Raw genomic sequence first — 21,506 nt, forward strand, 5'->3', positions numbered from 1 at the left:
CCACAATCAATTTCATGCACACTGAGCAGCAGAGTGGAAAAGTGAGAACAATGCAGGTGTCTGAGCCGCTGGTCGACCGTTTCCTCCTCTGTGCTGCTGCCCACGGACCGCCCCGGGAAGGAGAGGTGATCACACTTGTGGAGGTTTCAGATAGCTACAAAACAAGGAAAAGCAATAGAATCCCAAATACCTGGCTCTTTGGAATTGAATTATAATAGAATCCTACACACTCTTTCATAAAGGGAAAAAAACACTTTGTTCACTTTTCAGTGGGGGACATTAGAAATGTTAAATTTTTCATAGCGTTACCCAGCAGAAAAAGAACAACATATCCTTTTTCTGTGGAATATTCCAGCAGTAGTAACAATGAAGAAGTGGTTCAGGAAAAAAACAAACAAACACAGTGTCAAATACCTTTTGTAATTTTGTAATAACTTCAATTTTGATATCAGCTGATTAACAGCCCCATATTCTGAGATGCTGACGGCTTTGCCACGCAGCAGCATATTTGATATCTTATTAGAGAGGTCCAAACCTTGAGACATTACAGAGGGTAGAGGTAGACCGATGATGGAGGGTAGATTATGTTTAGAAGATAGGCAGGTGGGCATGAGATAAGTAGATACATGAATGCACAAATGATATACAGACAGACCCACAGACATGAGTGCACACAGGCACACGGGTAAGGGGTGGACCAGGGGAAGGAGACTAGCATCTTTTTAAAAAAAATTTAAGCTTTCCAAAAAATTAGAAAATGCTTCTGTTGATCACATTGGTGTGTGTGTGGACAAAGCTGGGATGAGGAGCAGGCAGTAACTGCCAGGTGTGAAGAGCAGATGTGGAAGACGTGCTGAGTGAACGGAAGCAGCGGGGAGGGGTGGGGAGGCGGGGGAGGGGGAAGGGGAGCGTGAAGGGCTGTCTCTCCACACCTTGGTAAGAAGAGTCACTGTCACAAAGTCACACTAACAGCTCAGCCAGGCGGCAGGCGGAACAGGAAGACTTGTGCGTCTTCGGTGCTGGCCTGCGTGGTAACAAACCATAAATTCACCTCGCACCCAGAACCGTTCCAATGGCCTGCCACAGTCCATCTGCCCGACAAGAAGCATTTACAGATTACAAACACTGCTTCTAGGCGATCTGCCCATGACTGCATAAATCGCCTGAAATGTGAGCTGTGCCTCACAAAGGGATAAAAGCAGAGACTAAAACTGCCTCCGTTTTCTTGAAATCTCCATCTCCCCGTTGTCTACAGCGTGGGTTCAGAGCCCACGCACTGCTACTGCCTCAAGAACATGTGTGACTGATCAAAACGTCTGCTGCTGGCAGCACTGTGACCCTCAAGCTCACCTCAACCGGCCCCGGCGGCTCACGCCTGACATCCTAGCTACGCAGGAGGCTGAGGTCTGAGCACCCAGGGTCAAAGCCAGCCAAGATAGGAACATTTGTGAGGTTCTTATTTCCAATGAACCATCGGAAAACGGGAAGTGGAGCTGTGCCTCAAAGGATAGAGCACTAGCCTTGAGCAGAAGAGCTCAGGGACAGCACCCAGGCCCTGACTTCAAGCCCCACGACTGACAAAAAATGTCACCTCAATGTAAAGAAAATCAGTCACTTTCCCTTTGCAACATTTCAGTCAGGAAGGCTAATTCACCATCACTCAAGCATAAAAAAAAAAAAAACCCAGAACAAATGCATATTCTGTTGCTGATAATAATTGGAAGTCAAAACCTAGTTCTTAACCTTGTCAGTAAGTAAACACTATTTGAAAGTTTGCAGAACAAAGTTCAATTTCTTTGGGAAAAGTAGATGGTAGAGAAGACAGGAAATGCTATAAGATCTGATAGGATGTGTCAAAGCAGACCAACAAGACAAAAACAGCCATTACCCTGTGCTGTGCACGGTCCCCCGGCTGATTCTGAGGGCTGTGGTGCTCCGGCCTCGACCCCATGGGCCGACCGAGTGTGTCTGGGCGCCCAGGGTAAGAAAAACAGGCAGGTGACATCACCCTGCTTCACTCAGCATGGCAGAGGATTGGGTGAAAGTTTTTGGTAAATCCCCTCGGGGCTGTGGAAGAAGAATGCAGGCCAGAGCGCCAAGGAAGCGAACAGACATTTCCACAAGCCTGGCTTTCTTCTCGTGTTCTTTGCTTATGTCTTAACCAACCTTAAGAACAGTGTCAAATCTCACTGTCATCAACAAAATCTTATCCATGAGATATAAGAATTGGCTAATGTACAGTAATCACTTTACAAAACATATTCCGTATACACATGTGTATCTGCTTATTAGCATGTATGCATGAATTGTACCAGGTTCCCACCCCTCATGCTCTCCACCCCCATTCTCACGCAGGGGCATTGAGGATTACGACTGTACTTGATGATGGCCATGGCCTCCAAAGCTGCTTCTGCCAACCCAGAAAGGTCATCTTCAATGTACACGTGACTTTTTAAAGTATTAACATTACTACTTTTTTTTTTTTTTGTCGGTTGTGGGGCCTGAACTCTGGGCCTGGGTGCTGTCCCTCAGCTCTTCAGTTCAAGGCGAGCGCTCTACCACTTGAGCTACAGCGCCACTTCTGGCTTTTTCTGCTTATGTGGTGCTGAGGAGTCGAGGCCAGGGCCTCATGCATTGCAAGGCAAGCGCTCTACCACTGAGCCACCTTCCCAGCCCTCACTACTACCCCTTTTGTTAAATAAACATGCAATTATGTCCCTTTCAGATTATTATTTTTTTTTAGCTTTTTTTGTTTTTAATTTTTTTATTGTTATTTTAAAGGTGATGTTCAGAGAGGTTACAGTTACATGTCAGGTAGAATATATTTCTTTTTGAACAATGTTACCCCTTTCCTTACTCTCTCCCAGTTTTCCCCTCCCATCCCATACACAGTTGTATAGATCATTTTCCACCGTGTCAAGTGAGTGTTGCTGCTGCATCTGTTCACCCTTTGTCGCCATCTCGTCTGGCTTTTTGCTGGTTAAGTGGAGATAAAAATCTCAAGGACTGTTCTTCCCTGGCTGGCTTCTCAGATCTCAGTTTCCAAAGTAGTCAGGATTGCAGGTGTGAGCCACAGTCACCTGGTATGTGTTGGCTTTTCTAGCACCAGCCTCTGGTGTCTGGCTCTCACTGGCTTTTTTTTTTTTTTTTTTTTTTTTATTGTAAAGATACTATACAGAGGGTTACAGTTACATGAGTGAGGTAATGAGTACACTTCCTCTTGAACATTGTTACCCCCCTCCATTGTTTTCCCCCTACCATCCTCTCCCTCCCTCCCTTCCCCGAGGTTCTTTTTTTTTTTTTTGATTGTGATTAAGTGATTACTTAATTTCCAGAAATTCACAGTATTGTGGAATAATGATGCTCATTTAAAGTCACAAGTTCATTCTAACTTTCCTGGAGCAAATTGTCTATCACAGTCTGTAATATATAACGGTGCTCATATGTTATATACCATATATGTGATCAGCAGCATGGGGATATTTAGTAGTGGTTCAACCAGATGAGTGGGAGTTCTTTGTTTCTTAAGTCCTGTTAGTTTTGTCATATCACCTAACATTTTGGATTCATCATCCACTTATCAGGGAGCCTTTCAGATTATTTTTATTGATAGCTTTTCAAATAAATATAAAAATGTTTATTGTCGGGGCTGGGAAGGTGGCTCAGTGGTAGAGCACTTGCCTTGAGCTGAAGAGCTGAGGGACAGCGCCCAGAGTTCAGGCCCCACGACCGACCCAAAAAAATGTACCTTGTCAAACTAGTAACTGTGAGCAGCATGAGCCACAAAAATTGTATTTGCTTTTATTTTAATATTCTGTAGACTCAGAATTCAAAATATGCATTAGCTTCATTGAACTCTGCCTGGAGGTGATCGTACAGCATCTGACTACGATGCAGAAGAACGCGGGTGTGGAACAGATGCAGGAGGGGAGGCCCACGGGCGTGGTGGTATCAACTGCACTCCTGAGAGCTCATCTCAGGAGTTAAGGTATGTGGGGAAGAGCCTCAAAATATTCTTCCAGGCTGGATCGTCAAGCTATCGAAGGATCCTGGTGTGATTTCAGCCAGGCGGCATCCACTAAGATAAATTTCAATTTTGTTGTGCCTGTCCATATGGAACCAGAGTAAACTATAGCTTGATAATCCCTTGCATTCCTGAAACGGTAGACACATGGATCGTTTTGTTCGCAAATCCATAGAGTGCAAGGTTGGTGGATTTTGAAACATTCTTTTGTGACATGTATGTGGTAGGGGCAGTAAGGCAGTGACAATTACAATGACATTTTATTGGTTTTCTCAGTGTCAGAAGAGATACAGGTAGGGGTCAGGATTGTATCCATCTTTACCCTTCTCCAAGACTGTAACCATTTTTAGTCTAAATATAAGATGCTATTTAGAATAGTACAATGGAACTTCTTTTATTTGTACTCTGTAAATCCAGGTGGAAATCTGTGTTTCTGGACAGTAATATTTATTGATCAATGTTTTTTTCCAGGTAGTTCTCATACTTAAAAAGTATTTAAAAACAGCCGATTACATTACAAAACATCATTCCTCTCAAAAACTACAACTGAAACGTGAGCTTTGTCCTACATGAGCAAGTGCTCTTCCACTCTTGACGGATGCCCCCAAACCTCTCTCCACGTTTTATGGGAGCAAGGTAGAAGAAGGCAGCCTGCAGGGAAAGGTGGTGCTGAATGAACATGGACCAACATTGGAGTGGAGACAGACTTTCCACGGTGTCTCTCAGGCACCAAATGAAAACTCAAAGCAGGATAGTCTGGTATTAAAGTCTGTATGATGGAAGTGGCGCTGTGGCTCAAGTGGTAGAGCGCTCGCCTTGAGCTGAAGAGCTGAGGGACAGCGCCCAGGCCCAGAGTGTAAGTCCCACAACCAACCCAAAAAAATATAAATAAAATAAAATAAAATCTTTACTAGTAATTAATCCTGAATTGGACATAATAATGTGAAAATGAATAGCAGAATGAGTTCCTATCACCTTTCACACACACGGAGCTATCGTCATGCCGCTCACCCTTCGCTCTGTTGCTCATGTTTTACCAGTTAACACGCTGTCACCATTCCCCCCTACGATGTCATCATATACTTTCTAAAACAGAAGTATTCTTTCACAGAATTAGAAAACACTTATCAACATCTGCAAATAGAACTAATGCAATGCAACTGGGTAAGGGTTTTGGAAAATTAGTTTAAAATCAAAGAACTTTGCAACACAAGGAAACCATTCTTTGAAGTGGGAGGACTTTTAGCATATGGCTACAGACAGCTGGTTTTGAAGAGAAGGAAAGCCATTCAGACTAAAATTCCCTACTTCATTGTTTCCTGAAAGAACGGTCTGACCGTGAATGTTTTCTTCAGAGCCCTGGTGACACTGCTGTTCCGAAGACTGTAGATCAGAGGGTTTAACACCGGTGTGAGTATGGTGTAAAAGACAGACGCCACCATGTCCTTCTCAGGGGTGTGGTAGGAGCCGGGGAGCATGTAGGTGTAGATGGCAGCGCCGTAGAAGAGCAGGACCACGGTCATGTGGGAAGAGCAGGTGGCCAGGGCCTTCTTCCTGCCCTCTGCTGACTTCATCCTGTGTACGGTGAGAAGGACCAGCGTATAGGAGGTGGAGATGACCGTGACAGGGATGAGCAGCATGAGGACGCAGCACAGGTACATGAGCGTCTTGTAGAGTGAGGTGTCTGAGCAGGAGAGCTTCAGGACCGCGGGCACCTCGCAGAAGAAGTGGTGGATCTCTCTGGACTTGCAGAACGGGAAGGTCATGGTAACTGGGGTGAGCATGAAGCCGTCCACAGAGCCCAGGACCCAGCAGCCCAGTGTCAGGACCAGACAGGCCTTGCGGCTCAGGAGGACGGGGTACCGGAGCGGATGGCAGATGGCCGCATAGCGGTCATAGGACATGGCGGCCAGGAGGAAAAACTCTGCACCCACAAGTGTCAAATACAGGAACATCTGTACCCCACATCCGGAGACTGAGATTGTGTTCAGACCAGTCATCTGGTCCACGAGCATCTTGGGGACGGTGACGGTGATGTACGCCAGGTCCATGAGGGACAGCTGGCTGATGAAGAAGTACATGGGGGTGTGGAGGCGGACGTCGGAGCGGATCACGGCGATGAGGACGGCGTTCCCAGAGAAGGCCAGCAGGAAGACCACAGACACGACCACACCGAGCAGAGCCGGGTGTCTGGACTGACTGAAGAGGCCCACCAGGATGAAGGCTGACGGTGCGGTGCGGTTGGCCGTCCACATGGAGATGTTTATTTAGTTTCACCTAGATTGGCATGAGAGCTTTGGAGTTGGCACGGTGCGGTCCTCCAACTCATCTGCTCTGAGAACATTCTGTGTGTGTGTGTGTGTGTGTGCGCGCGCGTGTGCGTGTGTGCATGTGTATTAACCAGACCACGGGAGCTAGAGGAGTCCATGTGCCTGTAGCCTTGAAGTGTATAAATCACCTGCAAAGTGACAATTTATAGAAACAATATCTATTCACATCTGTGGTCACAATGGTGGTGAGTCCTAGCAGAGTGGCTAGTTAACGATGGTGAACTTTACTGATGGTATTAATACTCTGTATCTGCTGGTACTAGAACTGTGCGAATGGATGTCATGGTAGTTACTTACTAGGTAAACTGCGAAATCAGACTTTCATTTGGAAAATTTCAGTTTTGATGTATGCTTAGGGATACAAAGGAGTCTTAAAAATTCTCAAAGGCATCAGCTATCTATATAAAAAAAATTAGAAAATAATTGAAACAAAATTAGGGAAAAATCCATTCCAACTGAGTGAGTGACCTGTCACCATGCTGTGGTTGGTGGAGCAAGCATCACATTCAACAGTGCTGCTAACAACCCTCGAGGCGAACGGGAGCCAGTCCTGCTGCCGGCAGCTCTCCTATCCCCCACGTTATGTAACTGCGTGATAGAGCAGGACCTCAGCACAGATTTGTGCAGTGTAAATGAAGTACAGTGACATGTGTCTGTTGAATACACAGAGGCAAATGGATGTACATGGTGTTAAGTCACTGAATCAGAAGATGGCGAATCAGGGAGGGCCGTCCTTTCCTATATCTCTGGGGCTCTGAAATGAAATCACTAGATTTGTAGCTTTTGGAGACTTACGTAGTTTGGAAAAGCAAGGCAGGAAAATAAAGAGCAGACAAATACAAATTAGATGTAAACCACCAAGAGACTGGCCTTTCCCTTTCTTAAAGAAGCACCGAGTGTTAGCGTTGAGCACGAAGCAAAAACGAAGGCAGAATCCCAGCAGGGACACAAACAAACTAAAGACAAGCATGCAGAGGACCTACGGTCGCACCCCAGCTGGCATGCCGTGAAGATAAAATTGAACGGAGACGCACGCAGCACTAGCACTGGAAAGGAGCAAGATGTGCTTAAAACCTCAGTCAGACCTGTCAGCCAGGGAGATGATTTTGACTTTTCTTTCCCTGAACCAATATCTATTCCCCATTTCCTCCTCTCTACAAGCAAGCACCACACTGAGGCTCAGCATAGACCCAGTGGGAGACTCAGATAAAAACCCTGGCGGTGGCTCTGAACTCGGAGAGACCAATGGTCTCGTAAAATAACCCCATCTGCTACGGGGATAGCTATGGGTTCGTGTAGGGCAGTCAGTGCTGAGCCAGCGCCTCTGTCTTCTCGACTGCTTCCAATACTAGCAGAGGGCCAAAGAGAATTTTGGATTCTGTACGTGGCTTGGGAATTAGTCATGGTAAATATTAAATTTCCACAGGAAGAAAATAGTATCTTCTCTTTTACGGAGTACTTTAGCAATGGTAATAATAGAGGGATACTTCAGAAACAGTCCTGAGTACCCAAAGCATTTTAATTCATTTTTCGTTATCGCAGAGGTGATGTGTGGAGGGTTACGGTTACGCAGGTCAGATAGAGTCCATATCTTCTGGAGCAATGTCACCCCTCCCTTGCTTTCTCTTGGTTTTTCCCCTCCCCTCATCCCCCCACCCCACCCCATGTTGTATAGTTCATTTTCAACAGTGTCTCCTGAGCACCACTGCTGCTTTTGTTTACCATTTGTCCCTCCATTTCCCCACTGACCCTCCCAAACACAGATAAAAGAACAAACAAGACAAAAGGAAACGAAAATAAAAACAGCAACAAGGAAAAGGCCTCTTGCTTCCCATTCCTGGAGCCTGCTTTGATAAATACTATTTTCTATGACCATATCCACAGAGCTATGGAGCTTTGTGTCTACTCGGCATAGTCTCTTTTGGTCTCACTCTGGTGTGTGAACACCAAGAGACCAATGTGCCAAAAATACCTGATACTCATAACAATTTCCCAGACTAATTCTGATATCAACTCATTCACAGTCCCATGTTTTGAGATGCTGAGGGCATCTGTGTCTGTGTCTGCTGCTTTATTTTATTTGTCAGTTGTGGGGCTTTAACTCTGGGCCTGGGTGCTGTCCCTGAGCCCTCAGCTCAAGGCGAGCGCTCTGCCACTTGAGCCACAGCGCCACTTTTCTGGTGGTTTATTGGAGATAAGAGTCTCATGGACTTTCCTGCCCGGGCTGGCTTTGAACTGAGATCCTCAGATCTAAGCTCCTGAGTAGCTAGGATGGCAGGCGTGAGCCACAAGTGCTTGGCTTGGTGCTTTATTTTAAAGGTTCAAAAATCTGAGAAATTGGGCTGGGGATGTGGCTCAGTGGTAGAGCGCTTGCCTAGCATGCACGAAGCCCTGTGTTCTATTCCTCAGTACCACATACACAGAAAAAAGATGGAAGTGGCGCTGTGGCTCCAATGGTAGAGCGCTAGCCTTGTGCAAAAGGAGCTCAGGGACAGTGCCCAGGCCCTGAGTTCAAGCCCCAGGACTGGCACAAAAAAATCTGATAAATTTTAGAAGTTGGACATAGGTAGGCAAATGGATGACAGATAGATGATTTTTAGACAACAGGTAAATAGATGGACAGGAGGTGATGGACGGATACATGATAATACAGATACTATAGTCAGACATACAGACATGAAGGGATGGAAGCACATGGGTGAGTAGCAGATAGGCAGATAGGTTTCTTTTACCACGTCTATCCCACTGCAGATGGACACTACCCTCTATAAAATGTAAAGCTTTCAAAAAACTACAAACATGGGCTGGGAAGGTGGCTCAGTGGTAGAGCACTTGCCTTGCATGCATGAGGCCCTGGGTTCGATTCCTCAGCACCACATAAGCAGAAAAAGCCGGAAGTGGCTCTGTGACTCAAGTGGTAGAGAGCTAGCCTTGAGCTGAAGAGCTGAGGGACAGCGTCCAGGCCCAGAGTTCAAGACCCAGGACCGACAAAAAAAATACAAACATCTCTATTTGTGGACCAAGTGGGAAGGAGCAGAGGTGATGGGCACGCGGGCAGCGGCCGGCCGCCGTGGGAGCGGTGGAGGCACGCGGGCAGCGGCTGGCTGGCGAGAGATGTGTTGGAAAAATCACTGGCACATTTTGGCAAATAAAAGCATTGACACAAGCCACACAAGACAGTGCCGACAGAGCGCCAGGTGGACACGGGGCACCGTCCTTCCTGCTCTGAACTGTCTCTGTCAGCCCGGCTGACTGAACTTCTGATCTGTAGTTGAGCACATGATAACATGGGGTTATGAGCCGTGCTGGGAGCGTAACGCAAAACCACAATGGCAGCGACAGCCTGAGCCTGAGCACGGTTCCCACGTTCTATGATCCTGCACTCTCCTGCACAGTTCCGATGGTCTATGATCCTGCACTCGCCTGCATGGTTCTGATGGTCTATGATCCTGCACTCACCTTGGGAGAATGCAGCCCTCTGTCATCTTATTTTCTGCTACACACAGTACAAAGCTGGTTGTAGGCTGACATCACACAGGATTTGTGTTAGCGAAGAGAGAAGCACTCACAAAAGCTCCTCTTCACTTTGTCTAGCGTGTGTCTGTTTCTCCAAGCAAACCAATTGTATATGGACTTATTATTGGGCCTGTGTTTCTGCAGTTATTGCAGCCTTCAATGGCATCTGCCATGTTGAGCAGTATCAGTCACTTTCCCCCAGTAAAATTTTAGCCTCAGAAAATCTAATGTACAAACCTAGGAACATAAAAAGGAAACATCGCGTTCTGCTTACAAATAATTAAAAATAAAAACCTAGTTCTCCCTACGCTGAAAGAAACCACAAATGCTCCGCGAAAGCTTTGAGAAGCAGTTTCTCTTTCCTCAGGAGACGCAGATGAAAGAGAAAACGCAAGAAGACCATGTCAATAGCAAGCAATGCTCAGCAGCTTGCTGCCCGGTCTCGACAGCGATTACCTTGTGCCTGCAGCGCGTCTCCCGCCTGCCACCTCTCCAGCAAATCTGCTCCAGCCTCGTCCACACAGACTCAGGGACGGCGTCCGGGTTATATGTGCAAGAGCTGGACCGTGACGTCACCCCTGGGTTTACTCCGAGAGTTAGAGGCCGGGTGGAAGTTTTTGATAATAAATTCCTTTGGGGACATGACTAGGAATGTAGTGAGGGAGCTGAAGAAGGGAACAGCATCTCTATCAGAGAGTGCTGGTTTTGTTTCTTGTCTATGACGGCGGAGGCGGCGGCGGTGGTGGTGGTGATGATGAGGATGTGGAGTTACACTGCCATAAGACAGGTTCTGAGTCTGCCCCGGGCTTCTGGGTCAGGGCACTGCTCATTCTGTTCTTCCTTTGTTGGTCCCCATTCCCCCTCCCATCTAGCTTTTACCCGTCTTACAGTTAAACTCGAAAGCTGTACCACAATAAGGAATCTTGTCAAATCGCACGTTTTAAATAAAACTTTTAAAAATTATACATTTGTTACGTTTAAGTAAGAGCACAAAGGCGTTACCATTCAACCAATCAGCTGTGAACACAGCAGCTCCCTCCCCGCCTGCCAGCCAAAGCCTGCCGTTCCCTCGTTTCCTGGACTATGCGTGGAATATTAGGACTGCCTTCTCCCCGCCTTCCTCCTCTCGTGAAATTCAGAAGTTGGCCAATGTATAACAATCACTTAAAATACTTTCTGTGTGTATATGTGTAACTTCTTAGTAGCACACATTATTTAAGTGGTTTAATTAATCACTAGGTGTTTTCAACACAACATGTTTGTTCTTTGATCAAGTTCATCCTAAGGAACATCCTTCCTTATCCTCCTCGTTTTGAAAACAGTTTTAATGGGTTCCACTTTTTCATACATGCGTAATAGTATCTTCATTTAACCTCCCAGTAACTTTTTTGGCATCTGATTATGTTTCCTAGGTGTAAAATCTGACACTCAGAGTTCAACCAGTGTGTTATTCTCAACACCAGCAGCCAGTGCCACGGTAAGAGTAAACTACGTGTCATCTCTTTACATTTCTGTCTTGCCTCCTCTTCCTACAGGAAGGATAGCATACTTTCCTAATACACACTTACATCCATGATTCTTTATCATGCATTCAATTTTAATTTGTTTTAATCAAAATGTACAGAAGGGCTGGTGGCTCAGTGGTAGAGTGCTTGCCTTGCATGCGTGAGGCCCTGGGTTCGATTCCTCAGCAGAAAAACATAAGCAGAAAAACATAAGCAGAAAAAGCCGGAAGTGGCGCTGTGGCTCAAGTGGTGGAGCACTAGCCTTGAGCTGAAGAGCTGAGGGACAGCGCCCAGGCCCAGAGTTCAGGCTCCACAACCAACAAAAAAGAAGTATAGAAGAATGTAAGAAGCCAAACTGGTTCACTGATAATTTGAAAATCATTTCTAATAGTTGGTCTGATAGTTCCCAGCATTCAAAAAGCTGAAGTGTTAGAATTGTGAGCCGCGGCCCTCCTGGACCATGTGCTGAGTTCTAGGCCAGTTGAAGCAAAAATAGCAAAATGATCCATGTTGAAAACTAAAATTGTGCCCAGCTCTAGAGAAGTGACTCCGATTTGTTTTACTCAGGGTGGAGGGGTCTGTTTCCAAAATTAGGCAAATTTCTTTCCTGCACTACCACACACTTGTCAGTGGGATGGAGAGAGCATTAGCTTGGCTTACATGGGAAAGACAGCATCTGTCAGCCTCACTGGCTGTGTTGTATGTGTGTCTGTGTCTCTCTCTCTCTGTGTATGTGGTGTGTGTGTGTGTGTGCATGTGTGTATCTGTGTGTGTGTGGTGTGTCTGTGCACGTGTATCTCTGGATGTGTGTGTGCATGTGTGTGTCTGTGTGTGTGTCTTTGTGTGGTGTGTGTCCATGTATCTGTGTGTGCCGAGGGGTGTGCAGGTGTGTGCACGCACAGCAAGGGAGCGGCCGAGGGGTGCGCAGGTGTGTGCACACAGCACAGGGAGCGGCCGAGGGGTGTGCAGGTGTGTGCACAGTACAGGGAGCAGCTGAGGGGTGCGCAGGTGTGTGCACACAGCACAGGGAGCGGCTGAGGGGTGTGCAGGTGTGTGCACACAGTACAGGGAGCGGCCGAGGGGTGTGCAGGTGTGCACACAGTACAGGGAGCAGCTGAGGGGTGCGCAGGTGTGCACACAGTACAGGGAGCGGCTGAGGGGTGTGCAGGTGTGCACACAGTACAGGGAGCAGCTGAGGGGTGCGCAGGTGTGCACACAGTACAGGGAGCGGCTGAGGGGTGTGCAGGTGTGCACACACAGCACAGGGAGCGGCCGAGGGGTACGCAGGCGTGTGCACACAGTACAGGGAGCGGCTGAGCGGTGTGCAGGTGTGCACACACAGCACAGGGAGCGGCTGAGGGGTGCGCAGGCGTGTGCACACAGTACAGGGAGCGGCTGAGGGGTGCGCAGGTGTGTACACACAGTACAGGGAGCGGCTGAGGGGTGTGCAGGCGTGTGCACACAGTACAGGGAGCGGCTGAGGGGTGCGCACGTGTGCACGCACAGTACAGGGAGCGGCTGAGGGGTGCGCAGGTGTGTACACACAGTACAGGGAGCGGCTGAGGCATGTGCACGTGTGCACGCACAGTACAGGGAGCGGCTGAGGGGTGTGCAGGTGTGTACACACAGTACAGGGAGCGGCTGAGGGGTGTGCAGGTGTGCACACAGCACAGGGAGCGGCAGAGGGGTGCGCAGGTGTGCACACACAGCACAGGGAGCGGCCGAGGGGTACGCAGGCGTGTGCACACAGTACAGGGAGCGGCTGAGGGGTGCGCAGGTGTGTGCACACAGCACAGGGAGCGGCTGAGGGGTGTGCAGGTGTGCACACACAGTACAAGGAGCGGCCGAGGGGTGCGCAGGTGTGCACACACAGTACAGGGAGCGGCCGAGGGGTGTGCAGGCGTGTGCACACAGTACAGGGAGCGGCCGAGGGGTGTGCAGGCGTGTGCACACAGTACAGGGAGCGGCTGAGGGGTGTGCAGGCGTGCGCACACAGCACAGGGAGGGGCCGAGGGGTGTGCAGGCGTGTGCACACAGCACAGGGAGGGGCTGAGGGGTGTGCAGGCGTGTGCACACAGCACAGGGAGGGGCCGAGGGGTGCGCAGGCGTGTGCACACAGTACAGGGAGCAGCCGAGGGGTGTGCAGGCGTGTGCACACAGTACAGGGAGCGGCTGAGGGGTGCGCAGGCGTGTGCACACAGCACAGGGAGGGGCCGAGGGGTGCGCAGGCGTGTGCACACAGTACAGGGAGCAGCCGAGGGGTGTGCAGGCGTGTGCACACAGCACAGGGAGGGGCTGAGGGGTGCGCAGGCGTGTGCACACAGTACAGGGAGCGGCTGAGGGGTGTGCAGTTGTGCACACAGTACAGGGAGCGGCCGAGGGGTGTGCAGGCGTGCACACACAGCACAGGGAGCAGCTGAGGGGTGCGCAGGCGTGTGCACACAGTACAGGGAGCAGCCGAGGGGTGTGCAGGCGTGTGCACACAGTACAGGGAGCGGCTGAGGGGTGTGCAGGCGTGTGCACACAGTACAGGGAGCGGCCGAGGGGTGTGCAGGCGTGTGCACACAGTACAGGGAGCGGCTGAGGGGTGTGCACGTGTGCACGCACAGTACAGGGGGCAGCTGAGGGGTGTGCAGGCGTGTGCACACAGTACAGGGAGCAGCTGAGGGGTGTGCAGGCGTGTGCACACAGTACAGGGAGCGGCTGAGGGGTGTGCAGGCGTGTGCACACACAGTACAGGGAGCGGCCGAGGGGTGTGCAGGCGTGTGCACACAGTACAGGGAGCGGCCGAGGGGTGTGCAGGCGTGTGCACACAGTACAGGGAGCGGCTGAGGGGTGTGCAGGCGTGTGCACACAGTACAGGGAGCGGCCGAGGGGTGTGCACACAGTACAGGGAGCGGCCGAGGGGTGTGCAGGCGTGTGCACACAGTACAGGGAGCGGCTGAGGGGTGTGCAGGCGTGTACACACAGTACAGGGAGTGGCTGAGGGGTGTGCAGGCGTGTGCACACAGTACAGGGAGCGGCTGAGGGGTGTGCAGGCGTGTGCACACAGTACAGGGAGCGGCTGAGGGGTGTGCAGGCGTGTGCACACAGTACAGGGAGCGGCCGAGGGGTGTGCAGGCGTGTGCACACAGTACAGGGAGCGGCTGAGGGGTGTGCAGGTGTGCACACAGTACAGGGAGCGGCTGAGGGGTGCGCACGTGTGCACACGCAGCACAGGGAGCGGCCGAGGGGCGTGCAGGGGTGTGTGTGTGTGTGTGTGTGTGTATGTTGGGACTTGAACTCAGAACTCAGGTTTCATGATGGTTGCTGTACACTTGAGCCACAGCTGCATTCCCACAGTTTGCTTGTCATTTGGAGGTGGAGACGGGCAGATTCTTTTTCTTGGGTTGGCTCTGGGTTTAAGCTAGGGCCACACGCATTAGCCCGCAGTGCTCAGCTACTGATCTTCCTAATACCCCATCCTCATGCAGCTCCACCGCCCTTCTCCCACTAAAACTGTTCATCTTGCTGAGCTGTTCCTAGCAAGGCTGAGCTGCACAGGAAGCTCAGTGGCACAGACGGCTGCGGGGACAGGTGGGGCAGGGCAGGACAGGGCAGGGCAGGGCCATGGCAGTGAGTCGCTGCTGCTGGCCACGCAGCCCACCACGAACGCTGAGATGTCTCCTTTGTATCCGTGGAGAAATGTTTCATATAAGAATCTGAAGAAGAGCTCCCCTATGACCCAGCAATCCCACTTTGGGCACTTACTCAAAGGATCACAAACAAGACCATACCAAAGCTACCAGCACAACCATGTTTACTGCAGCATTATTTACCATAGCTAAGATATGGAACCAACCCAGATGCCCCTCAGTAGATGCATGGATCAAGAAAATGTGGTATATATACACAATGGAATTCTATGCCTCCATCAGAAGGAATGACATTGCCCCATTTGTTAGGAAATGGAAAGACTTGGGAAAAAATCATATTAAATGAAGTAAGCCAGGCCCAAAGAAACACAGGTCCCATGGTTTCCCTTATTTGCAATAACTAGCGTATGTCTGAGACAAGCAGAGAAGGTCAAAGGCTATGTACATATGCCACATGAGATAATGTTAAGCAAAATGTACCCTAAGACAGGGACACAAGGTGTTTTTTTTCTCTTTCTTGCCAGTGTTTTTAATGTACTTACAATACACTATGTAATTCTTTCATTTCTATTATATGTTTTCACTGGATTTGATGCCGGTGTTCTCCACCTTGTATATACATTTTTGTAATTTGGGGAATGGAAGGGATATTGCAGAATGCTTAAATGGGGATGCAGGCTGACCCACTGTGATGAGATGTACAGGACACTACACTGAAAATGAACTTTATAATGTTGGGGTGGAGGGGCAGGAGGAGTTGGGGAGGGAAGGGATGGTAGGGAGAAAATAAAGGAGGAGGTAACAATGCTTGCTATGAAATGTACTCATTACGCTACTCATGTAACTGTAACCTCTCTATACAACCTTTTTTACAATAAAAGATTATTAAGAAAAGAATCTGAAGAAGTAAAAGGTCGGGGTACACATATCAACTATGTTTATTTGGAAGACAAATTATATATAATTTATATACAATACAGTATATAATATGCATGTAATACACATATTATATATATATATATAAATATATATTTGTTTGCTGATGTCATTTGGTCCCCAACATTATACCAAAAATGCCATCTTCACTATGCAGTGGCTGAATGGGGAGCAGGTGGACTTGCTAAACTGAGATTTTCAGAAAGCTCGGTCAGGTGCTGGAGGCGTGGCCCAGCAACAAAGCAATGCCAAACAAGAGGGAGGGCCTGAGTTCAAACCCAGCACCATCAAAAGGAAGAATAAAGCATAGTCGACAACACAACTTATATGTCCTTGTTGTTCTCCATTTCTGCTCACTTAAAAAACCAGTAAATTTCCACTTATTAATCGATTGTTTTACTCAGAGTACACTTTGCCTATACACATGTCTTTAAACATTTTTCATTTGAGTGACTTGACCCACATCCATCTCTGTATTTATTTCACTTGCTCGGACTAGAACCTTCAACTGTAGTCAATTATAGAGGGAGAGTAAACACGTTATTCCTTTCTGCTAATGTTTAGTATACTAGCTATGGCTGGTCACATACAGCCTTTATTGTGGTGAAGTACACTGCCTCTATTCCTACTTTCTTCAGAATTTTTTTATACAAAGGATGTTGAACTTGCTCAAAGGCCTTTTCTCATCTCAATTGCAGTGAGTGTGTTTTTTCCCCCTTGATTCTGTTGACGTGGTATCTTACATTCGTTAGTAATCCATCACAATGCATCTGTGAGGAAGCTCATACTCCCCTGGCTGAGTGGGAGGTTAAACCAGAGCGTGACCGGCTCTGGAGAAGGCCACGTTCCGCCAGGCTGTCCCATCCTCTCACACAGCAACCCCACATCATAGGTGGCAAAATGGTCAACTTGTGGAACATTCTCCATCCACAAACTCAACTACTACTTGTAACAACTAAAATGAAAACCACACTGTTTCTAGGGCACACAGATGATCTGGATCACGTTTTTCTTGAGATATGATTTCTCATTCCTTCTCTGGCTACAATGATTGCATGTGACACCGCCTAATTTGTCTTTCAGCTTCTCCAGTGCAAAGTGACCATGCTGCGGTACACTCACATTCACACGCATGCTCCCTTGGAAGCAGCACAGGCAGAGGGTGAGACCGGCTTGCCTACAAGGACCATGTTTGTTTGGATAACTTTAAACAAGTATTTTTTTCTTCCCATTAAACAATTTCCAAGTAGTTAGCAATCACAAAATGAAGAATTTCTTTAAAACTTCCTTTGCTATGGAGATGATACATCTTAACTGTATTATCTTGCAGACAAAAGTTATAGAATATTGGATGGTGACTGTTTTTCATAAGAGGTTTTCAAAGAGCCCAATGGTTGGCTTACGTCTATGGTTAATTGAGATCTGGGGACAGATTCCCAAGAGATACTCCTTGATAACTACCCAAATATGGGGCACACAGAAGCTATGGGATAACTTGATCCAGTCCAGATGGTAGTGGGCCTCACACATGTTCTTAAGACACGAACCCGGACCCGGGGTGCCGCAGGGATGTAGCTAGGTCTTCTTCAGGACTGTGAGATGCCAGTGGGTAGGTTTCTCAAGACAAGAGAAAGAGCTCTGGGATACGGAAAGTGGCCATAGCTACTTGAAGCTACCTCGGCAGCAAAAAAGGGAGTGTAGAGGAAGAACAGTAGCTCGCTTAATAATCAAACCATGGCTTTCTACGCAGGAAGTTAGCAGGAGCTGTTCATTCCATCCCTGAACCATGCATTTGCAGAAGAGACCTTCCAAAAGCAAGAGTGTGAAAGATTGCTTCACGTGAAAAGTAAGGATGCTTTTCTAGCTGAATCACAAGGAATAAAATATATTTCCTCTACAGATGGAAGGGGCAAGAAGTAAACAGTAAGTGTCTAGTACAATAGGCATTGCGTAATTGTCTAGAAGGGCTGAGTGGGTTCTTATTGGAGAGCGGCGTCAGCAGAAAGCTCCTGTGTTCTCGTGTGTCCTCAGTCCGTGTCTGGCAGGGGATGCGTGGAGAACACTGGCTGCCTCTCCCGTGGCTCTTCTGCACTGGGTCACATAAACCCAGGTAAAAACGCAGCAGAACAACGCAGGCAAAGGGCTCTTCAGGTTAGTGGATGCTGACACCGCCTATCATTACAGTTACCATTACTGTATTTTTTCATTGGGGAAGGCAATGATGCAGCTTCACCCATGCATTTTTTGTGATTCCTGTACTTTATGTTGGGAATAGCACTATATATATATTTTTCCCCACAGTACAAAAAACAGCTTGTTAACAATAAAATTATATATTTTATGCTGTTTTAATTCAGAGTTTTAAAAATATTTTAACTGTTATTATAAAGGTGCTGTACAGGAGAGTTGGAGTTCTGTGAGTCAGGTAGAGAGTGCATTTCTTTCTGGACAGTATCACCCCTTCCCTTGCCCTCCAATTACCTAAAAAAACCTTGCTCTGCAGTGGGGCAGGGAGAGGTCTCTGCAGGAGCATTCTGCCTACAATCTTATAATAGGGCCTGCTTATTATCATTCTACCAGAACATTCCCAGTTTCTTTGACTGTTAATCACTCTGGATTCAGGCTTGTTCAATGGAAAAAATTGAATATGCTGAGTTATTGATAGGAAAGGTGACAACTGATAAAGGAAAGGTGTCACCTATTGTAGCAGAGTTAAATTCCCTCTTTTCCTCTGTGTGTGTGTGTGTGTGTGTGTGTGTGTGTGTGTGTGTGTGGTGTGTGTGTGTGTGCATAAGGGGCTTGAACTCAGGGCCTGGGCGCTGTCCCTGAGCAATTTTGTTCAAGGCTAGTGCTCTACCACTTAAAGCCACAATTCCACTTCTCGTTTTTGAGTGGTTAACTGGAGATAAGAGTCTCACAGGGACATTTCTGGCTGGGCTGGCTTTGAACCATGATCTTCAGATCTCAGCCTCCTGATTAGCTGGGATTACAAGCATGAGCCACTAGTGCCCATCTCTTTTCCTTATTTCTAAGTGAGCCACAATCACTAGCATTATCCATTTGAGGCCTGAAACATGTGTTTTAAAAAATCATCTTTAAGTAGTTGTACAAAGGCGTTGCAATTTAACAAAGCGGTTTATGAATATGAGTCTCTTATCCAGTGTCACTCCTTTCAATATTCTCACCTGCCCCTCCCCTCCACACCTCTTCCCCCACTCTTCTTTTGTAGGACGTATGTTGAATTCTTGACAGCATTCATGCGTGTACTTTGACAGAAAATATTTTGTATGCACTGTTTGTGCTTCATTTAATCAAGATTGTTTATATGACTGCTTAAATTTATGTTTGGATTATAATTTTTATATATTACATTAGGTTTCATCAATAGTTATTATTATTTTAAAGCAGTCAAATAAACCTCATAGATCAAATAAGAATGCAAACATAGATTTCCTGTTTGCAAGATACTGATAAAATCAAGATATTCCAAATGAAAACACAGGATTCACTTTTGCCACAGTCTATAAAATTTATAGTATTTTCAATATGAAAAGATCACATACCTAATCTTCACTGTGAAACAATGACTTCATACTTGAGAGAAGGTTCATATAAGCATAGAAACATGAATAATTTATTCTCAAGTTACATGCCAGATAGTGCTGGAAGTTTATCATTGGTAGTGGATATTATTTTGCAGTTTTATGAATGTCTACTTCCAATTCTACTTATACTTATTGAATCTACCATAGTTACTACCCCTTGTATGTTAATTTGTACTGTATTTTACATGCTATAAACGAGCAGCATGGATGATAACTTTGGAGGACATCTCTCCCATCATTTCACTCTCCCAGGGGTAACAAGCTGCATGGTGATAGACGGATTCACCATCAGCTGGGAAGACAGAGGTAAGAGCCACTGGAAAAGCAGCCCGGGGCCCAGAGGCACCCAGGGTCTCTGGTATCTGAAGGAAACAAAATACTCCAAGTACAGATTGTTGCCAAAAGTGCTTGTGACTATTCCCTGCAAATATGACACTGAGAGCTCTCTTCTCTGTCAATCACATGTGATATGTTAGCTTCATTGTCTCAAATTCAAGAAGGCATAAAAACATAAAATGGGATACAAGTATTTAAAGAATAGTATCAATAGTGAGCATAACACTTCAAGCATTTTTTCTGCATAAAAAAGAAAAAGCATTCATGTTAATTTTCAAGATACACAAATGAAGCTGGGCACCGATGGCTCTCATCTGCAATCCTAGCTACTGGGGAGGCTGAGATCTGAGGACCGTGGCTTGAAGCCAGTCTGGACAGAGAAGTCTCTGTGAGGCTCTTACCTCCAACTAACCACTCAATACCCAGAGCGGGGCTGTGGCCCTAGCCTTGAACAAAAAGCTCAGGGACAGTGCCTAAGCCCTGAGTTCAAGCCTTCAACCTATCAAAAAATACATACATTGATTCACTGATTGAGGATTGGATGTTTGTGAGGTATTCCTCTTTAGACAGATGAGAAGGTAAGTCTTCACCTGTCCCGAGAAGAAGCAGTGTATATTGGCCTTACAACAGCATCTCTGTCAATAAAGGATCTTGAAAGCCATTTATAGGACTTTATCCAACACCTCTAAAATGTTTTAATAAATTTTTTAATTTACAAATTGACACAAAACTGTCTCTTAGGTGAATTAAAAAGAATATTCAAGTGACAAAAAAGTTTAAAATCATTCTCAGAATCAAATGCAAAGGCTGAATAGAACATAAATTGTGGAGTAAAATGCAATGATGGAGGAAGTGACCTACACCACTTGGCTGGACGTTCAGTAGATGCTCTGGGTGGGGGAGGTACGGGAAGGCGAGACGCAAGGAGGTCAGCGGTGCCAGTGCTCTGGCCCTCAGCTTCCTGGCAGCCAGGATTCCAGGTGTGAGCCACTGGTACCCAGCTCAGTGAAGCATCTTTTATTGGGGTGAAATTAGTCATCAAATTGAATTTTTAACTATATATACATAGAGCCTTCTTGCTGCAGCTGAAATAGTTCAATTATCAAATCAACAGAATATCTATGGGTAGCTTTCTCCTGGGATCTCTTTGGATTTTGTTAAGGTTACAAGTCCCAGGATAACAGATTTTCTGGTTAAGTTATATTTCTCGGCCAGGGATGTGGCTCAAGTGGCCGGTGGCGTGGTGAAGGTCTGAGTTCAAACCACAGGACTGCAAAAATAAAAAAATAAACAAAAAACAAGGGACCAACATCTTACTGTACATTAAGATAAAAATATGAGGCAAAATTTATTGACAAGAGATTGTTTTCAGCCAAAAGAACTAAAAATACTCATTTGTCTAAATCAAAATAACTGTAGGACATGACTTTTTAAATTTCTCGGTGGAATTTTGTTTAAATGGTCACTTTTCTGGGAACCTTTAGTTTTAGAATCCTGACTTTAATAAATGAAAGAAGAGATACTAAGAAACGAATCCTGTCAGCCAAACACCTAATTCTCCATGATATTATTTTGCCTTATCAAGTTTTCAGTAAAAACAAAAAAAAGCAAATGAGAAC

General features: G+C 46.8%; 1 protein-coding gene across 1 annotated transcript; it reads right to left on the minus strand.

The window, feature by feature from the left end:
- Positions 1-5,328: 5,328 nt before the first annotated feature.
- Positions 5,329-6,279, minus strand: LOC138810751 (olfactory receptor 2T29-like). The gene has a single exon (XM_069997955.1). The coding sequence runs from the start codon at positions 6,277-6,279 to the stop codon at positions 5,329-5,331; it is 951 nt and encodes a 316-aa protein (XP_069854056.1).
- Positions 6,280-21,506: the final 15,227 nt, after the last annotated feature.

This window comes from Dipodomys merriami, unplaced genomic scaffold, assembly GCF_024711535.1.
Source record: "Dipodomys merriami isolate MVZ:Mamm:240054 unplaced genomic scaffold, mDipMer1.0.p SCAF_508, whole genome shotgun sequence".
Taxonomy (NCBI): domain Eukaryota; kingdom Metazoa; phylum Chordata; class Mammalia; order Rodentia; family Heteromyidae; genus Dipodomys; species Dipodomys merriami.